Below are 20,883 nucleotides of genomic sequence, written 5' to 3' on the forward strand. Positions count from 1 at the left end.
ATGCACTGAATACTAAATTCGGTGCTACTGATGCTAGCAATGATCTGTATATCATGGAGCAGTTTCATGACTACAAGATGGCTGACAACCGTTCTGTAGTCGAACAGGCTCATGAGATACAAACCATGGCTAAGGAACTCGAACTCCTTAAGTGTGTCTTACCCGACAAATTTGTGGCCGGGTGCATTATTGCAAAACTACCTCCATCTTGGAGAAGTTTCGGTACTGCACTCAAACACAAGAGACAGGAATACTCCGTTGAGGGGTTGATAGCGTCTCTTGATGTTGAGGAGAAAGCTCGGGAAAAAGATGCCGCGTCTAAGGGCGATGGTGGGCAGTCCAGTGCCAATGTTGTGCACAAGGCCCAGAACAAGAGCAAGGAGAAATACAAAGCTCAGCAGACCACCAACTTCAAGAAGCAGAAGAAGAACAACAACAATCCTAATCAGGATGAGAGGACTTGCTTTGTGTGTGGCCAAGTTGGTCATCTGGCTAGGAAGTGTCCACAGCACAAGGGGATGAAGGCACCTGCAGGGCAGACTTCTAAGTCTGCTAATGTGACCATTGGCAACACTGGAGATGGAAGCGGGTATGGTAATTTACCTACTGTTTTTTCAGTTAATCAATCTACTAATTGGTGGGTTGATACTGGGGCCAATGTACATGTTTGTGCTGACATCTCATTGTTTTCTTCTTATCAGGTCGCACGGGGTTCCACCGTCCTAATGGGGAATGGGTCACATGCTTCTGTTCATGGTGTTGGCACGGTAGATCTGAAGTTTACTTCGGGAAAGATCGTGCAGCTGAAGAACGTGCAGCATGTCCCTTCTATCGACAGGAATCTTGTTAGTGGCTCCCGTCTGACTAGAGACGGATTTAAGTTGGTTTTTGAGTCTAATAAAGTAGTCGTGTCTAAACATGGATATTTTATTGGTAAAGGTTATGAGTGCGGAGGCCTGTTCCGCTTTTCCCTTTCTGATTTCTGCAATAAGTCTGTGAACCATATTTGTGGCAGTGTGGATGATGAGGCTAATGTTTGGCATTCACGTTTATGTCATATTAATTTTGGCTTGATGTCTCGGCTTTCCAGCATGTGTTTAATTTCTAAGTTTTCCATTGTCAAAGGTTCTAAGTGCCATAGTTGTGTGCAATCGAAGCAACCTCGCAAGCCTCACAAGGCTGCCGAGGAGAGAAACTTGGCACCACTAGAACTCCTACATTCAGATCTTTGTGAAATGAATGGGGTGTTGACGAAGGGTGGAAAACGATATTTCATGACATTGATTGATGATGTTACTAGATTTTGCTATGTGTACTTGTTGAAAACGAAAGACGAGGCTCTAGACTATTTTAAAATTTATAAGGCAGAAGTTGAAAATCAACTTGACAGAAAGATAAAAAGGCTTAGGTCTGATCGTGGTGGAGAGTTTTTCTCGAACGAGTTTGACTTATTCTGTGAGGAACATGGCATCATACATGAGAGGACGCCTCCCTATTCTCCCGAGTCTAATGGGATTGCTGAAAGGAAGAATCGCACACTGACTGACTTGGTGAATGCCATGTTGGACACCGCGGGACTGCCTAAGGCATGGTGGGGGGAGGCATTGTTGACCTTAAATCATGTGTTAAACAGAGTTCCTAACAGAAATAAGAACAAAACACCATATGAGATATGGATTGGTAGAAAACCATCACTTTCTTATTTGCGCACATGGGGGTGCTTGGCGAAAGTCAATGTACCAATAACGAAGAAGCGCAAACTTGGACCTAAGACTGTGGACTGTGTTTTTCTGGGATATGCTCATCATAGCATTGCCTATAGATTTTTAATAGTTAAATCCGAGGTACCGGACATGCATGTTGGTACAATTATGGAGTCTCGTGATGGTACCTTCTTTGAGAGCTTTTGCCCAATGAAGGATACACATAGTGGTTCGAACCAACCCTCTGAAATAATTCCCAGTTCAATCACACCACCAGAACAAACTGAACATACACATGAACTTGTCTCTGAGGAGGATGTCAGTGAAGCTCCTCGAAGGAGTAAGAGACAAAGGACGGCTAAGTCTTTTGGTGATGATTTCACTGTGTACCTCGTGGATGACACTCCTAAGTCAATTTCAGAAGCATATGCATCTCCTGATGCAGACTACTGGAAGGAGGCTGTCCGTAGCGAAATGGATTCCATTATCGCTAACGGGACTTGGGAGGTGACAGAGCGGCCCTATGGGTGTAAACCTGTGGGGTGCAAGTGGGTGTTCAAGAAGAAGCTTAGGCCTGACGGTACTATTGAAAAGTACAAGGCTCGGCTTGTTGCTAAGGGCTATACTCAGAAAGAAGGCGAAGATTTCTTTGACACTTACTCACCTGTTGCTAGATTGACCACAATTCGTGTGCTACTTTCCCTAGTAGCCTCACATGGTCTTCTCGTTCATCAAATGAACGTTAAGACAGCTTTTCTTAATGGAGAGCTGGATGAGGAGATCTATATGGATCAACCTGATGGGTTTGTAGTTGAAGGTCAAGAAGGCAAAGTGTGCAAATTGTTGAAGTCTTTGTATGGTCTGAAACAAGCTCCTAAGCAATGGCATGAGAAATTTGACAAAACATTGACATCTGCAGGCTTTGCAGTCAATGAAGCAGATAAATGTGTGTACTATCGCCATGGTGGGGGTGAGGGAGTTATTTTGTGCTTGTATGTTGACGACATACTGATATTTGGGACAAACCTTGAGGTGATAAATGAGGTTAAATCATTCTTGTCTCAAAATTTTGATATGAAGGATTTGGGAGTAGCTGATGTTATCTTAAACATTAAGTTAATTAGAGGTGAGAATGGGATTACACTCTTGCAGTCCCATTATGTGGAGAAGATCTTGAATCGCTTTGGCTACATTGATAGTAAGCCTTCTCCAACACCTTATGATCCTAGCTTGTTGCTTCACAAGAACAAGAGAATTGCTAGGAGTCAACTGGAATACTCCCAAATCATTGGCTCGTTGATGTACCTGGCTAGTGCAACTAGGCCTGATATCTCCTTTGCTGTGAGCAAGTTGAGCCGATTTACCTCTAATCCGGGAGATGATCACTGGCGTGCGCTTGAGCGAGTAATGCGCTATCTGAAAGGTACTGTGGAATTGGGGCTTCACTATACTGGGTATCCTGCGGTACTGGAGGGTTATAGTGATTCTAACTGGATCTCTGATGTGGATGAGATCAAAGCCACTAGTGGATATGTTTTCACACTGGGTGGTGGTGCTGTTTCATGGAGGTCTTGCAAACAGACCATTTTGACGAGGTCAACCATGGAAGCAGAGCTAACGGCACTGGATACTGCTACTGTTGAGGCAGAATGGCTGCGTGATCTATTAATGGATCTGCCTGTTGTTGAAAAACCGGTGCCGGCTATCCTTATGAACTGTGACAATCAAACGGTAATTGTCAAAGTAAATAGTTCTAAGGATAATATGAAATCGTCTAGACATGTGAAAAGACGATTGAAGTCTGTCAGGAAATTAAGAAACTCCGGAGTTATAATGTTGGATTACATTCAAACAGCGAGAAATCTGGCAGATCCCTTCACGAAGGGACTATCACGAAATGTGATAGACAATGCATCGAAGGAGATGGGTTTGAGACCCATGTGAGTTATACTATGGTGGTAACCCAGTCTATGTGATCGGAGATCCCGTGAATTAGATCCTGGGAAGAACAAACCATTAATAAACTAGAGGAGAGTACCAATATATATACCCTCTCCAAGTGAAGATGCATATACTCTCGTGAGCTGCAAGGCAGGTTGGCTATGCCTTAATGAGTTCTGTTGGCTTTAATTAGCGAAGATGTTGTCCTGCAGAGCATTCTTGAAAGAACTCACCTTTGTGAGCTTGACTGTTGGTCGCAGTCTATGAAGATTTTGGGTGAATCTTCTAGGAAGCTTACTAAAGACCTAGGAGTATGACTTATACGCTCCACCCGAGGGATAGTCTACAGACGGTCTAGTACCAGATAAGACTTTGAGTGAAACTTGCTTGCACAAGACTTGCAATTCAAGGCGTAGTCCATTGTTCAAGTTGTGAGTAAGTGTAGCTTGGAGTTCTAGGTGGATGTTCAACCTTAATTGGTCTCTATCGAACCGCTGGTATATAAACAGTACATTGGAAAAGGCAAATCTCAGTGGGATTTTGAGATTTGGTGGGGGATTGTTGGAATTAATGAATGGGCCTTAGCCCACTCGAAGATTAATTCTTTGGAAAATCACAAAAGCCCACCTCATGGGATGGCATGCATGTGGAGTTTAGTACCACCTTGCTTATTCTAGGAGAGGGGGACCTCCTTAAAAGGGAGGATGCCCTCCTAGTCACTTGAAGCATGTGTGGTGGAGAGAAGAGGGGAAACACACGCGCGCGCTCGCTCGCCTCGCCGGGCCGGGCCGGGCCGGGCCGGCGGCGCGCGTGCACGACGTACGCGTCGAATGGTCCGAAAAAATTGGCTCCTCACCCTTGCGCAGATGCAGCCTCCTTTTGCAGTTTTGTTTTGCTGCAAATTCGGATTCGTTTTTGTTTTGGAAACGTTCCGAAAAATCCGGTGCGTGCAAACGGCGTGGAGTCCGGATAAGTTACGCGCGACTTATCCGGTTCGGTTACGCGCAGTAGAGATCGTGCGGGCGCCCTGATCAAGCGACCCTTCTCTATATAAACCGACCTGCCGTCTTCATGCAATATACGCGAAATCAATCTAGGGTTTGCCTCCTACTCTGTACTGCGCCGTCGCTCGTAGACTACTCCATCCCGCTCGCCGGCGTGCACCGGCGATCGGGAGAGCAGGTCTCCGGAACCTCTGCCTTCGACGTCCTGCACCGGGAGAAGGCGGCAATAAGGTTTTTGGGAAGCGCTTCGCGCGACTGCTCCCTGTTCGTTCGCGACGGCTCGCCTTCCTCTTCGCTCGCGTGTTTCGTGCCTTCGTAGACACCTGCGAAAAGTTTCGACCAAGCAGCCGGTCTTTCCGTCACCTCGGTACGTGTTCAATATGTTGCGCATATTTGATCTGTTCATGTTATACTGTATAGTATACATGTGTAGATCTAATGATGCGTTCATGCTAGTTTTCATCTGTAATGTCATGATTTATTTATGGAATAGATTAAATCATTATATGTCTATAATCTCAACAATACAATATCCCAACAAGGTGACAACGTTAACATGAGAAGTTCTGCTGATGCTTGCTACCTCATTCATGAATTCTTGGCCATCATCCTTGCAAGACTTCAGTAACTTCACTGCAATTGGCTTGCCATTTGGCATCTTGCCCATGTAAACAGTACCAAAGCCACCTTGGCCGAGCTTGTGACTAAAAGATTTGGTCATTGTTTTCACTTCTGAGTAAGAATATCTCTTTGGGTGTTGAGCTTCATGCTTTTGCAAGAAGGACTCGATGTTTGGTGCTTCTTTGGATTTTCCCATCGAGGACAATAGACCATGCCAGAACTTCTTAACACACAAGGTGCACATGAGAAGCAGGAACAATAAAATTACACCTGAAACGACTGATACACCTACAGTAACATTTTAAGACAATGTCATATTACCAAGGATAAAGAAATTTCAATTACTCTATTCCTTTTTCAATTGAAAATGCGTGGTTCTGGTATATACTCTCTATTTTTGTGCAAAACCTTCATCAAATTTTTTCATAACCATTTAGGTGACATGCAAATAACAAGGGATATTCCCTCGAGGGATTAAAATAGTTTCTCCATTTATTCATAGGGAAAAGAATGTACTGTATGTTAGTGGCAATCCTACTCATGAGAGTTTTTTTGCTTACAATTTTGTACTCGCAATATGTGCAATTAGTTGACTAATTACACTCGTAATGGGTTCCTGTCATTAATATTTTCCGTTGCTAGATTCAGATTTCCGGAAAAATATATAGGAGGCAGAGTTTTCATATATTTACCTATTGCAATAGCCTTTTTCTTCGATATCTTTGATCCTGCAAAATCATGAAACAATTTTATCAACGAAACAATCAGCAAGCGACAACATTAGCTAATTATTTGACAAAAAAAATGTTTTTGCAGGTCATAAAAAAATAGAATGCATGCATGCTCCTTTAGGAAAAAAAAGACACAATATCACACTAAAAGTGCATCATGATACCGGTCCTATTTTTCATCTTCTTCCTTCTTTTAAGACATCTTCATCTTATGGGGTGAGAAAACAAGGAATACAAGAAAATGGTCTACTTGGTTTGCCATTCAACACGAGCTTAATTATTTAAACGTTTTGGTCAAAAAATAACTAATTCAGTTCATACTACCTAATCCCCTAGTTGTCAATTTTGATAATGCTTATAGGTTAACAGTCGGCATCAACAAGAGAAAATTCTATAAATTTAAGTGAAGAGATTAATTCAAGTAAGTCTGAATTTTGTAGACTTGCAGAACGTAAGCGAATACTTGTCATTTGAGCCATGTCAAATGCACGCAAATCAAAGGTTGATCAAGGCCCCGTCAAAACTAGAACATCACCAAAAAATTGGCACATTAATCAAAGAAAGAAACGAAAATCGCCACTCACTATCCTAAACTTGTCTAAGATGAGGTCACCAGATTAAACTATAGGACCCAAACATAGCAGAAACAGACATCTTGAGTCAAACATAGTTGTCCTAATCGAAACAAATTAACTAAAAAAACAACCTTATCACCAACCTTGACTTGCCCTCAAGTTTGTTAGAAGATACAAACGGTACCTGATGAAGAACATGATCCGATAGCCTGACCATCAGGACAGTAACATGTATACTGATCAGGAAAACTGCCATTAAACCCACAATGCCCTCCAGAAGCCTTACAATCACTACACCAACCTACCCCAACTTTCCATCTCGCCGTGAAACCCCCTCTAATCACATCCACAAGGCTAGAATTTCCGGCAGCCAATGAGCCTGCCATGGTTGAATTGAATGGAACAACGAAACTTGAGCTGCATGATCCCAGAATATCTGATTCCAACGAGTCATCCTTGTTCTTGTGCAGCCTATAGTAGGAGCTTCCCCCAGAAACGCATGACAGAAGATCATAGATAAAAGGCAGAGATGAAGACTTGGCACTGCAGTTGACATAGACCGTCAGGAACTGATCAAGGTCTGTGTACATGAACCTGCTCTCGTCGATGGTGGTGTTGTGATAGCGATCCGGGCATGTCTCCTGAGGTTGAGTTTGATCGATGACCGCAAGAAACTTGTTGCCATAGTCGATATCTGTAACCTGGAACACGGTGGAATTCATGTGGATCATCAGCTTGTTGTCTGGGTTGCAGATGAGACGGTACCCAGGGTAAGAGCAGTAGTTTGGACGGTCGACGCCATTCGCCGAGAAGGGGTAATCGACGTCGAGCTTGAGTGATCCGCACTGGTAAGAAGCTGTGGTACAATTTGTGTACCGGAAGAAGGCATCGGATTCTTGTACAGAAAGTGGCACTGAAGAGATCAGCAGTAGGGTGATGAGGAGTGGCAGCGCACACAGGGGATGCATCTGCTCCAAGGCGTGGTGATGATGAACTGAAGAGCAACAGGAAAGGGGAGAGGAGGAGGAGGAGCTGCTTGATGAACAAAGATAAGAGGGGACAAAGAACAGCTACAGTAGGTCAAGAAGGGTTGGCTGAGTAAACGTGGGGAACAGAAAATCGTGGGAGGAAATTGACCTGATGGGTTGAGTTAAACTACCATTGACCATGGACCTGCGTAAAACTTAAACTTTTCGTAAAAAAATTCTTAGCCACAAAGAAATGCCTTAGGTAGGTAGCTTGAGCACAGAGCAGGACGAGCGTCACCGATTTCGACCGCGTTAGTATAGTAGTATTATCTACTAACTGAATTTTGACCTCGTCAAGATTAGCGACTTTGAACAGTATCAACAAGACTGCACGTCAACGTTGGTTGCCGCGCTACTTCTACTGCTGCCCACAGTTCGTCAGAGCACCCGCAATGGTAAAGTAGGGTGCTCTCTATAAAACATGTACATCTCAGCAATAGACTAGATTAATAGTAAACCACCTCAATAGTATGTCTACATAGGTATCTATAGCTCTCTCATGCATTGCTTCGTTTTTCTCTATAGACTATCTCTAAGCTAGTAGATAGCTTTGCTCTCTCTCTTCATTTAATATCTTCCAAGTAGAAAAATATGCTGACATGGATCTCTTGTAGATAGCTTATAGATAACCATTGTGGGTGCCCTCAGTGTGTTTTTCTTATTCTGTATTTTAATTAATTTCTTGTGTTTCCAAAATTAATTAATATCAGTTTAAAAATAAAATTTGTGTATTAATTTCGTGGGGAAGACGAGTTACCGCAGGTCGAGCTGCTGGCGCGGCCATCGGAGCACAGGCATCCCAGGAACTCGTTCTTCGTGCCGTAGCTGCAGCGTCCCCCGGATACCTCGCACTCGTGGCACATCCCCGCCGTCGGGTCCCAGCTCAGCTGGAACCCGCGCTTCAGCACGGCGCCGTATCCATCGTCGCCCAATTTGCCGTAGTACTTCTCGTTCATGAGCCAATCCTTGAGCACGGGCACCATCACCACCTCCTTGCACAGCCCCAACCACTCCGTCTCGCCTGCCACGTCCGGCTGCGTGGCGACGAAAGACGGCGCCGTGTCTCGCCGCCCCGGGAAGTCGAAGGTGCTGCAGTTGATCGGGCGGATGTACGGCGGCGGCCGCAGCACGACGTTGGCCGTGGAGTTGCAGTCGAAGAAGAAGGTGATGCTGTCGTTGCCGGGGCTCGGGAACGTGAGCACCTCCGGGAGGGTGACGTTGTGCTTCACCCTCGGGCAGTCGCCGCCGTCGAGCGCGTCGGAGTCGGCCACCGTGACGGTGTGGTTGCCGTGGTTGATCTCCAGGACGGTGTAGTTGTAATTCCCGAGTCGCAGGATGGCGCGGTCGTGGTCGCAGATGATGCCCAGCCACGGGTAGCCGCAGTAGCGGGTGTTCCCGTCGACGACGACGACCTGATCCGTCGTGTTGGAGAGGTAGAAAGGGTACTTGATCTCCACCTGCTCGCCGCAAAAGATCGGCCTCGCGCATATGGCGTCGTCGTACGTTCCGCCGGCCGCTGTCGCGCCCTCACCGCCGGAAGCGATGAACCAGAAGAGGAGGAGAAGGTGGGAAGCATGGCTACCGAGCAGAGCAAGCCCGTATCTTCTCATTGTTTGCTCGAAACGCGTCGATAATTGTCATACTTTGCCGTGCTTAGTGCCTCGGTGCTTTAATGCTTACTAATGACGCAGAAAGTTCAACCGAATGTTCAAGTCAAAGGTGTGTACTATCGTCTCCCCGCGAAATTTTTTGCTTCAGAATTATCTTGAAACAGTAACAAACAAGACAACATGCGCGAGTTGATAAGGTAAATTTTTTTTTCGCGAACGCGCATAAAGATTACACGTTAATATATTAAAAAAGAAAAGTTTTTTTTACACAACGTATTCAACCAGACCGGCTTATACCAGAAAAAGGGATAAAACAAAGAAAAAAAAACTAAGGAAGAAAAAATGGAAAGACAAACACAACTCCAATCAGCGGGAGTGGACAAAGCCACACTACATACACTCCCAACAAATCGCAAACGAAGCAACGCCAACTAATGACCACAGACGGCCCTCCAAGATGATGAACTATAAAACTACTAGGACAGTAAGACCGAAGAAAGCGTAGAGTCGAAAACCATATGGTTCCGTTAATTCCACAGTTGTCAAGAGACCATGAGGACTAGAAAGTCGAAGCCGGCTTGGAGACTGGAGAGACGGAGATACTCAGGTAAGCATGTCCTAGAAGATGCTCAGGTCTGCCACGGGAGAGAGAGGGCAACCCAGCTAGGAGACGACAACACACATAGCCAGACCTGTCGAACAAACACGCAGTCGAGGAGGGCGTGGGATAAGGTAAAGTTGCTCTTCGGCTGTCCATTTGCGAACACTTGCTCAGCTTTGTATAGCTCGGAACTGGTTTTACGAACTGTTTTTCGCTAGTACTACTAACTTTACAAATTTAGCATCTCGAAACGTTGAAACTTGCGATTCTTGAATCCGGAAGTCAGAAAACTTGTGCTTGAATTTTGAAACCATATGTTATGCTAAAAAGCCCAATATCCTTCACAGCCCAAGCGCCTGCGTTGAATTTAGGCCTGGAACAAATAAGGCTGCTTCCTAAGATACATACGTTTCGGCCTGGCCCAAAACATACGAGCCTGGCCAGCTGGCCTATAATAGCTAGCAGGCCGTCAAGGGAAACGGCCCGGTCGTTTCTAAGAATACAGATGTATTACCGACCGGAGTATATGCTACCATGTCTGACTGTACATATGGCGCCATATTTTTCATCAAAAATAGTCAGTATGTATTTACATTATAAGTTTTAAAATTACATATGTAATTTTATTGTACTTACAATGTATATACCAAAATTACACATGTAAGTTTCAAAATTACATATGTAAGTTTTAAAATTACATATGTAATTGTAGTGTAAATATGATGTAATTATGGTGTAACTTACTACACGTATCTCATCCATCGGTTAAATCAGCATGTCCCTCATCAAACAACACACACGGAGTCAATTGACGAGGCAAAAGCTGTGGAAGAGCCGTAAAACGTGCGCGGATACAACACATGAGCACGAATCTACATGCCATCCTAAGGCAAAAAATCGACTGCGATTGGACAGAAAATCTGTCGCCACGATTATAGCAAATCCGCTACGAATCTACGACGGATGCAATGTTCACATATACAGTATACTGTTCATTGTATGGTCAGCAGGAATTGATGTCGCGATGCAGAAGCAGACAAGAATCAAAGAAGTAGCTAGCACTAATAAAAAAAGAATGGACTAGAAACATGTTTTTTCTCCTGGTCTGCTTCACAAGTCAAGAGACAATCTTTTCTTCTTCTGGCCCGTGTTGTGATTTGTGAGGGGGCTTATGTTTGGCACAAAACGTATTTTTTGGGCTTTTTCTGTCATCCTACCTATAAGAATATCTCAGAGTTCACCGGACATGGAAAAGAAGAAGATTCTTAATTCGTTTTATCGTTTAGTTTCTCTTGTTCACATTGCGCGTACGGTAGACCATGGTTCGACTTCCGCCGGTAACCGCACGGTTACCACGGTAACCTCCTTAAATTCAAATAAATTTAAAAATAATTTGAATTTTTGATAAATTTTACGCGGTTTCATACGGTTTTTTACGGTTACCGTGCGGTAACCGTGCTTACGGCCGGGGCGCGGTAACCTCGGCCCGGCCGGCGGTTTGGGAAACCTGCGGTAGACTGGACCTGGATTGACCTACTGCAAGTCTGCAATCCTAGGACATCTGTTCCTCTTGGACTGGTATTTATGATCATAGGCTAAGAAAATTCAGAAAGAAGGTAGCGAACAAAACATCTACTCTCTCCGTCCCATATAAAATCAAACCCTAGCATCCCAATACAAAATTAGTAGAGAGTGAAATGACCAAAATACTCTTTATTATTTAAAAAAATAGTAATTGTGACAGGTAGATAAAGGGTATTGAAGAAATAAAACTTTTCATTTTATATACTGAGAGTAGTTAGGATGTTAGAAGTTGATTTTTTATGGGATAAAATTTAAATGATAATAAATGCTTAAAGTATTTTTTAATAATAAAACAACTTACAACATAATAAATGATAATTACGTAATTTTTTAAATAAGATAAATGATTAAATGTGTGTTAAAAAATCAGCAGCTTCATCCGTAGAAAACGAAGGTGTAGAAAACACTTTCCGATATGGATATGTCTCTTTTGGGATATGTTGAGTTTTTATGGGACGGAGGTATTATGTCATAGTGGAGTAGTATGAAATTGCAGGATCAATCCGTTCTGGAAGCAGTTGGTACGGCAGCTAATAAGTTCATGGGAGCAGACCAAATAAAGAGCATCTGCCATTCAAAAGACGACTGCTTAATTAAGTGCTCATCACTTTCTTATACCTGGGTTGTTTGTTTGTAAAGAGCATTATATTTCACATTTGACGCGGACCGGATGTGCGGATGCTTCCTTTCCATCGCGTTAGGAGCAATCGAAAATCACAAAAAAGACAATGAGAAAGAATCTGAAACGAGAAGCAGCATGTTTATTTGCCACGAAAACGACAGTAGCACTGCTTCCGTTCAAAAAAAGAAAGAAAGAAAGAAAGAAAGAAAACGACAGTAGCAGCAGCATGCGTCCATGCAGCCTGGCCGAGTCCCCACCCGACCGGACGCAGACGCACGACTCCCACGAGGTCGTCGTTCCGGTGGCGTGCCACCAGCAACCGGATCGAGGAAGCAGGCAGCGAACCCCAACTGCCCCTACCCCAACCAATCCCAACACGCCACGTACCCCCAATACCTACGCACACCAACCCCCTCAGGTCAAACTCGTGCTCGTGCTGTCGTGCAGCTCAAGAAGTCCGTTTTAGTATAGGACCAAGCTAGTAGTTCGCCAACACGATGTCACAAAAAAATTTAAGCAGCCGGTGTAAGCTCGCACCGTGCGCAGTCGTCGCCATGCCGCCACTACTCTTCCACCTCCTCGTACTCTCCGTCGTCGTCGTCGTCGTTAGCGGTGGCGCGGCCACTGCCGGCGGCGGAACGTACGACGACGCCATATGCGCGAGGCCGATCTTTTGCGGCGAGCAGGTGGAGATCAAGTACCCTTTCTACCTCTCCAACACCACGGATCAGGTCGTCGTCGTCGACGGGAACACCCGCTACTGCGGCTACCCGTGGCTGGGCATCATCTGCGACCACGACCGCGCCATCCTGCGACTCGGGAATTACAACTACACCGTCCTGGAGATCAACCACGGCAACCACACCGTCACGGTGGCCGACTCCGACGCGCTCGACGGCGGCGACTGCCCGAGGGTGAAGCACAACGTCACCCTCCCGGAGGTGCTCACGTTCCCGAGCCCCGGCAACGACAGCATCACCTTCTTCTTCGACTGCAACTCCACGGCCAACGTCGTGCTGCGGCCGCCGCCGTACATCCGCCCGATCAACTGCAGCACCTTCGACTTCCCGGGGCGGCGAGACACGGCGCCGTCTTTCGTCGCCACGCAGCCGGACGTGGCAGGCGAGACGGAGTGGTTGGGGCTGTGCAAGGAGGTGGTGATGGTGCCCGTGCTCAAGGATTGGCTCATGAACGAGAAGTACTACGGCAAATTGGGCGACGATGGATACGGCGCCGTGCTGAAGCGCGGGTTCCAGCTGAGCTGGGACCCGACGGCGGGGATGTGCCACGAGTGCGAGGTATCCGGGGGACGCTGCAGCTACGGCACGAAGAACGAGTTCCTGGGATGCCTGTGCTCCGATGGCCACGTCAGCAAAACAGACTGCGGTGAGTTAGTACCCTCTTGCATACATCAACATATTTAATTACTAGTATTACCTAGTATTACTTTCATTCCGAAATAAACTAACGTAATACATAACATCACATATCGTAATTCTAAGAATTTAGATAAGTATTTGTTTATCAAATTCGTAACAATATAATATGTCATATCTCGTACTAGATTGATTTATTTTGAATTGAATGAAGTGTGTCTATGATATATTACGAAAGTTTGACAAGTTATTTAAAAAGTAGATAGAATTAAATAGGAAGAAGTTATGATTGGTTAAGAAGTAAAGCTAGTTAGAAAAAGTGAATGATGAATGATGAGGGTTAGTAATTGGTTGCGAAAAGAATGTAAATTATAAATGCTAGGAGTTATAAGCGTGATCTCTCTCCAACTTTTAATTGCTTGTTGTCGAAACAAAACATTTTTTTGCGGGTAACTTTGACAGTGTTGCATGAATGCATTGTGGCATCCCAAAAGCCAATTGCTGTTCGTATAGGTGTGGTAGGCATCCCCGCACATCTTTCTTGATAGAAAATGAAACCTGGTTTTGTTGATGCGTTCTGCCATGTTGGTGACGGCACTGCTTGTGCCAACCGGTATGACGGCAGCAAAGTATCTAGAAACTCCTATTTTCACCCCAGAATTCTCGTTTATTTGGCAGAGGTTATTTGGTACTAGGAACTGTGAAATCCCTGTGAGGTAGGGGTGGAGCTGGCTCGTGCTCGGTTCGTTTGAGATCGTTGTCTTAACTCGGCTCGTTAATGTTAATGAGCTAAAAAGCTAGTTCGGCTCGGTTCACGAGCTAGCTCGTTAGGCTCGTTAACGAGATATATCTCATTAATACCATATTAATAATTTTAAATTTAACATTTTATTATGTATTAACATAATAATAAACACTAACTAATATAATACTCTCTAAATATGAATAGTTTTGATGTAATTAAAAGACTAAACACTAGTTCATGAAGATATGATGATATTTTATACTAACGAGCTAAACGAGCAGTTCACGAGTTAGCTTGTTAAGCTCACGAGCTAAAAGGCTAGCTCGACTTGACTCATTAAGACTACGAGTTCGAATCAATCCGAGCCACGAGTTTTGAGCTTTTTATCCACCCCTACTGTGAGCGCAAGTGCACCACCATGCCTCCGAGTTGAAGATCACTGGTGATCAGTAGTCACAGTTGGTGGGTAACTTCTCCTGGAACAAGACGAAGGTTCTGACTTTTGACCATCGCAAACCATCGCAATCTTATTTGACGTGAGCCAGACGAGAGTGCGACGTGCCAGTTCACATAAAGAACAGGTACCAAGACGCCTCAAATCTTTGACTTGTACCAAGTGTTTGCCCGAAATTTCCTTCGGGCTGAGCCGCCACGGAAGGAGAAAAGAAAAACCATAACCCATAAATTCCTGAAACCTGACGCCATGATCTGTCTCATGAATTCTTCTCGGCCGTCCTCTCTTGACCTATATGAAAACAATCAATGAGCCGTGCAGTGACTTAATCGCCGTCTTAAGTAGTACTAGTACACTCATCTGGTATTGCATTTCTCGTCCATACATCTACCCAGGCAGGCAGCTAGCTAGTATCCTCTTCCTCTCCCCTTTTCTTGTTGCTCTTCATCACCAGTTCACCACACCTTTGAGAAGATGCATCCCCTATGTTCGTTGCCATTACTCATCATCATCCTACTCTCATCGGTGCCACCTTCTATGCAAGAATCCGGTGCCTACTTCCGGTACACAAATTGTACCCCAGCTTCTTACCAGTGTGGATCACTCAAGTTCGATGTCGATTACCCCTTCTCAGCGAATGGCGTCCACCGTCCAGACTACTGCTCTTACCCAGGATATCGCCTCATCTGCAGCCCAGACAACAAGCTCATGATCCACATGAATTCCACCGCGTTCCAGGTTACAGATATCGACTATGGCAACAAGTTTCTTGCGGTCATCGATCAAACTCAACCTCAGGAGGCATGCCTGGATCGCTATCACAACACCACCATCGACGAGAGCAAGTTCATGTACACAGACCGTGATCAGTTCCTGACGGTCTATGTCAACTGCAGTGCCAACTTTTCCTCTCTGCCTCTTATCTATGATCTTGTGTCGTGCGTTTCTGGGGGAAGCTCCTACTATAGGTTGCACAAGAACAAGGATGACTCGTTGGAATCAGATATTCTGGGATCATGCAGCTCAACTATCGTTGTTCCATGCAACTCAACCATGGCAGGCTCATTGGCTGCTGGAAATTCTAGCCTTGCGGATGTGATTAGAGGAGGTTTCACGGCGAGATGGAAAGTTGGGCTAGGTTGGTGTAGTGATTGTAAGGCTTCTGGAGGGCATTGTGGGTTTAATGGCAGTTTTCCTGATCAGTATACATGTTACTGCCCTTATGGTCAAGCTATTGGATCATGTTCTTCATCAGGTACCCCTATGTATCTTCTAACCAAACTTGAGGGCAAGTCAAGGTTGGTGTTAAGGTTGTTTTTTTAGTTCATTTGTTTCGATTGGGACAACTATGTTTGACTCAAGATGCTCTGTTTCTGCTATGTTTGGTGTCCTATAGTTTAATCTGGTGACCTCATCTTAGACAAGATAGGATAGTGAGTGGCGATTCTCTTTGCTTTCTTTGATTAATGTGCCATTTTTTTTGGTGATGTTCTAGTTTTGACGGAGCCTTGATCAACCTTTGATTTGTGTGCATTTGAAATGGCCCAAATGACAAGTATTTGCTTACGTTCTGCAAGTCTACAAAATTCAAAGTTACCCTGAATTAGTCTCTTCACTTAAATTTATAGATTTTTCTCTTCTTGATGTCGACTGTTACCTATAACTCTATAAGCATTATCAAAATTGGCAACTAGGGGATTTGGTAGTATGAACTGAATTAGTTTCTTTTTTACCAAAACGTTTAAATAATTAAGTTCGTGTTGTATGGCAAACCAAGTTGACCATTTTCATGTATTCCTTGTTTTCTCATCCCATAAGATGCAGATGTCTTAGAAGAGGGGCTTTTAACTATTTGCCACTTTTAGATTTGGCAAATAATTATTTGCCACCCCTATCTCAATAACATGTGGGTCCACATATGTCTATGACATGTGGGTCCAGTGGCCAAAAGTTAATTGCCACATCTAAATGTGGCAAATGGTTAAATATCTCCTTAGAAGAAGGAAGAAGATGAAAAATAAGACCGGTATCATGATGCACTTTTAGTGTGATACTGTGACTTTTTTTTCTAAAGGAGCATGCATGCCTTCTATTTTTTTATGACTTGTAAAAAAAAAATTTAGTCAAAAAGTTAGCTAATGTTGTCGCTTGCTGATTGTTGCGTTGATACAATTGTTTCATGATTTTGCAGGATCAAAGAAGTCGAAGAAAAAGGCTATTGCAATAGGTAAATATATGAAAACTCTGCCTCCTATATTTTTTTTTCCGGAAATCTGAATCTAAGCAACAGAAAATATTACTGACAGGAACCCGTTATTATGAGTGTAATTAGTCAACTAATTGGACATATTGCGAGTACAAAATTGTAAGCAACAAACTCTAATAAGTAGGATTGCCACTAACATATACGGAGTAGTGCATCTATTTTTTTTTCTGTGAAAAATGTTCTTTTCTGAACAACTTTCATCCCCATTTGCTACTTTCAGCAACCTCCATCGCCTCCGGTGTTCTGTTCCTGCTTCTCCTCGTTGTGTCCTTCTTGTACATTCGCAAGAGGAGACAGTACAAGATGACCTCGTCGTCGAGGCTGCTCAAGTACACCACCTCCGGCAGGACGCCGCGGTCGAAAGGCAGCAGCGACAAGTTCGTGGAGTCCGGCAGCTTCCACTACCTGCAGACCCACCACTTCGCCTACGAGGAGCTCGAGGAGGCCACCGACGGCTTCAGCGACGCCCGCGAGCTCGGCGACGGCGGCTTCGGCACCGTCTACAAAGGTATTTTCAGTTCCCTCCGTTTTAGGTTACAAGTTGTCTTGAGTAAGGCCCAGTTTAGATTCTAACTTTTTTCTCAAACTTTCAACTTTTCCATCACATCGAACTTTCCTACACACACAAATTTTCAACTTTTCCATCACATCGTTACAATTTATTCAAACTTTCAATTTTGGCGTGGAACTAAACACAACCTAAGTTTGTATAAAAAAATAATAATTTTTTAACCTAACATAAATATATTATAAAAATATATTCAATTATAGATTTATTAACTGAACAAATTTGGTGTTGTAAATATTATTATATTTATCTATAAAATATAGTTAAATTTAGAGTAGTTAAAACGACTTATAACCTGGAACGGAGGATGTAGTTGATTTCGTTGGGTTTTTGGTTGATCTGGAAATGTGTTCAGGTGAGCTCCGAGATGGACGCGTGGTGGCCGTGAAGAGGCTGTACAACAACAGCTGCCGGCGAGTGGAGCAGTTCGTGAACGAGGCGGCGATACTGTCGCGGCTGCGCCACCCGAACCTCGTGCTGTTCTACGGGTGCACGTCCAGCCGCAGCCGGGAGCTGCTGCTGGTGTACGAGTTCGTGCCCAACGGCACCGTCGCGGACCACCTGCACGGCCACCGCGCGCCGGAGCGCGCCCTGACATGGCCGCTCCGCCTCAACGTCGCCGTCGAGGCCGCCGCCGCGCTGGCGTACCTCCACGCCGTCGAGCCGGCGCCCATCGTGCACCGCGACGTCAAGACCAACAACATCCTCCTCGACGCCAACTTCCACGTGAAGGTCGCCGACTTCGGCCTCTCCCGCCTCTTCCCGCGTGACGCCACGCACGTCTCCACCGCGCCGCAGGGCACGCCAGGGTACGCCATGACTGACGCTCTGCCTCTGCTCCATTGCTGTCTCGCCATTACCGGTGGAGATTTGCTCCGTTCCAATAAAAAATATCTCGAGGTACCAGTACCTCATGGTACCAACGATCGAAAATGATTTGGTACCTTGATGTATCTTTTATTGGACCGGAGCAAATCTCTTGCCGGTGACATGGTGCCATGTTCTTGATGGTGATGCGATCTTGTGTTTGACGCGGCAGGTATGTGGATCCGGAGTACCACCAGTGCTACCAGCTCACGGACAAGAGCGATGTGTACAGCTTCGGCGTGGTGCTCGTGGAGCTCATCTCGTCGAAGCCGGCGGTGGACGTGACGCGGGACCGCGACGAGATCAACCTGGCCGGCATGGCGGTCAACAAGATCCAGAGGTGCCAGGTGGACCAGCTGGTGGACGACGAGCTCGGGTACAGCTCCGACGAGGCGACGAGGAAGACGATGACCATGGTCGCCGAGCTCGCGTTCCGGTGCCTGCAGCACAACGGCGAGATGCGGCCGCCGATCAAGGAGGTGGCCGACGTCCTCCGGGGAATCCAGGACGAGTGCAGGGCGGCGGAGAAAGGCGGCAAGAGGGGCTCGCCGTGCTCGCCCAACACCGTGCACGCGCCATGGGACAGCATGAGCACGACGCCGAACACTAGCCAGTAACCTCTCTGTCGATCGAGATTCGCTTGTTTTGTACCGGACAGCGTACTGATTTTTTTTCCTGCCGGTTTGATGTAAATTATGTTATTTTATATATCTTTGAAACAGCGGAAATGACGAAATGTACATAGAAACTTCTGAAGTTGTGATAGCGTTTGGCATGAGTATTGAGTAACCAGTTACTGATGATTCTTTTTATCCTGTAATTTGCCCTGATACAACATTGAGAAAGTATGGAATAAGCTCAGACTTCTGACTTCTGAGTGGAGGGTGGACCGGTGGAGCTTGCAAGCTTGTTAGTGTCAACTGCCAAAGCTCAAAACATGAGCAGAGGCACGATCTGAACTAGGCCCATCTCGCGTCGCGCGCTGGCCAGTCTAGCCGGGCCCGGGGCCCAGCGGCTGCGTGAGGCCTTGCTGCCTTGGTGAGCGAGAGTGGTGCGGGCCGCGGCTCGTGGCTGGCCCGAGCAACGCATGCAGCAAGCGAGGGGCGCCTCCCCAGCCTTCAATTTAGCTAGAGTTAGAGCTGTGCCAAACGGTACATATTATTCATTTTTCGGAGCGGAGTTAGTAGATGTCAGGGTTATAGATACCACATACCTAACAGTAGTTGACTAAATCTCGGCAGGATCCACCACATACCATGTTCTATACGGAAGCAACCTTCGGATATAGGAGGAGTTCCGGATAAGGAAAGACAACCAGAGTTCTACATGGAAACGACAAGGACTACTCGGATTGTATCCATATTGGTTTCCCTAGTTCTACTTGGACAAGGGGACACCTATGGACATAAATACAAGCCCCCCTAGGAGGACAGGGGGACACCCATGACCATGAGACGATCAACACCCACCATGAAGGGATCAACACCCAACACAATCGACATAGAAGCCATAACATAAAAGCCTATATCCACCAGGACACGCCGCCGGATATCGACTTCAGGGATAAGCACGGCTAGTACCCTACGGTGTCTCCGGATACTGTCAGGAGAGACGAAAGTGCTATCTCTGATCTCGCCGGGCACGGATTCAAGGAGTAAGGCTACCCTGTTGTCGACTACGAGTCATATCGTCAGACCGCCATGTCGACAACAGTTAGATGGGCTACCCCAAATATTGTACTGGTGTGATTATCATGAATAAGAGCAATACCGGCTTCGCCCAACAGGATGTAGGGTTATTACCTGACAACTCAGGGGCCCAAACCTGTATAAAAATCTCTGTATCCATGTCTTTTACCTCAGTCTCGCGTATATCCTAGCACCAATAATCCCCATACCATGCAAATACCAGAATTACGACATCAAACGTCAACAGTAGAGCTACTTCACAAATTTGTACTACAGGGGTATAGCTGGGTTTTTCTGCTCCACAGCTCCACTCCACCTTAAAGACCCACTACCCTTTAATTTTTTAGTCTATTTACACAAAAATGCCATTGAGCTACCCTTCCTATCTTCTTTCCTCCCGTTCTCTCTCCTCCCCCATCCTCCTCCCGAGGCCGGCCATGGAAGGTTTCATTTGCGTCGTTGGCAGCGAGCGGCGGCTGAGTCACGTCGGCGGTGGCGGCTGACGGCGGCACGCAGTGGCGACAGGCCGCGTCCGCAGCAGCGGGGGCACGCGGTGGCGAGGGCAGCACGGGCGATGGCGGTGGCAGTGGCGCGCGGGCGGCGGTGTCGACAGGCTGCGGTGGTAGCTCACGGGCTAACCGGCGGCGGCAGCTCGCGGGCTGCCCGGCGGCGGCGGCGGCGTCGACAGCTGGTGGGCGTGGGCTGACCGGCGGCGGCGGCTCGCGGGCGGCGACCACGATAGGTTGACGCCAACAAGGTGTTCGATGAAATGCTGACGAGGAATATGGTGGCGTGGAGCTGAATAGTCTAGCCAAGCACTTTCTGTCCCCACCTCAGCTTCTATAGGAGTCAGCTCTCACTGGAGTTAGAGTTTAGAGTTGGGAGTTGGAGTTTAGATC

At 45.9% G+C, this 20,883-nt stretch overlaps 2 protein-coding genes across 3 annotated transcripts; one reads left to right on the forward strand and one right to left on the reverse strand.

Annotated features, from left to right (window-relative positions):
- Window positions 1–5,104: 5,104 nt before the first annotated feature.
- LOC4339528 (LEAF RUST 10 DISEASE-RESISTANCE LOCUS RECEPTOR-LIKE PROTEIN KINASE-like 2.1) lies at window positions 5,105–9,244 on the reverse strand. Of its 2 annotated transcripts, none has more exons than XM_015783605.3 (3): window positions 8,361–9,244; window positions 5,962–5,997; window positions 5,105–5,557 (listed from the first exon to the last, which is right to left on the reverse strand). In XM_015783605.3, exons 1-3 carry the CDS (start codon window positions 9,211–9,213, stop codon window positions 5,151–5,153), a joined length of 1,296 nt encoding a protein of 431 aa, XP_015639091.1. In that variant the 5' UTR covers window positions 9,214–9,244; the 3' UTR covers window positions 5,105–5,150. The 2 variants fall into 2 exon arrangements, with proteins under 2 accessions (XP_015639091.1, XP_015639092.1); XM_015783606.3 differs by lacking the exon at window positions 8,361–9,244 and adding an exon at window positions 6,760–7,626.
- Window positions 9,245–12,511: 3,267 nt separating this feature from the next.
- On the forward strand, window positions 12,512–19,096 carry LOC4339529 (LEAF RUST 10 DISEASE-RESISTANCE LOCUS RECEPTOR-LIKE PROTEIN KINASE-like 1.2). The gene is made up of 5 exons (XM_015783608.3): window positions 12,512–13,406; window positions 16,787–16,822; window positions 17,082–17,369; window positions 17,785–18,238; window positions 18,469–19,096. The coding sequence occupies exons 1-5, from the start codon at window positions 12,518–12,520 to the stop codon at window positions 18,911–18,913; spliced, it is 2,112 nt and encodes a 703-aa protein (XP_015639094.1). The 5' UTR covers window positions 12,512–12,517; the 3' UTR covers window positions 18,914–19,096.
- The last annotated feature ends 1,787 nt before the right edge of the window (window positions 19,097–20,883 follow it).

Source organism: Oryza sativa, chromosome 5 (assembly GCF_034140825.1).
Source record: "Oryza sativa Japonica Group chromosome 5, ASM3414082v1".
In the NCBI taxonomy this organism is placed as follows: Eukaryota; Viridiplantae; Streptophyta; class Magnoliopsida; order Poales; family Poaceae; genus Oryza; species Oryza sativa.

Coding starts and splice junctions, on each gene's coding strand:
- LOC4339529 (XM_015783608.3), top strand. CDS start 12,518: ATGTCACAAAAAAATTTAAGCAGCCGGTGTAAGCTCGCACCGTGCGCA. Junction 13,407..16,786: donor CGTCAGCAAAACAGACTGCG/GTGAGTTAGTAC, acceptor ATGATTTTGCAG/GATCAAAGAAGTCGAAGAAA. Junction 16,823..17,081: donor GAAAAAGGCTATTGCAATAG/GTAAATATATGA, acceptor TGCTACTTTCAG/CAACCTCCATCGCCTCCGGT.
- LOC4339528 (XM_015783605.3), bottom strand. CDS start 9,213: ATGAGAAGATACGGGCTTGCTCTGCTCGGTAGCCATGCTTCCCACCTT. Junction 5,998..8,360: donor CGCCAGCAGCTCGACCTGCG/GTAACTCGTCTT, acceptor ATGATTTTGCAG/GATCAAAGATATCGAAGAAA. Junction 5,558..5,961: donor GAAAAAGGCTATTGCAATAG/GTAAATATATGA, acceptor ATGTTACTGTAG/GTGTATCAGTCGTTTCAGGT.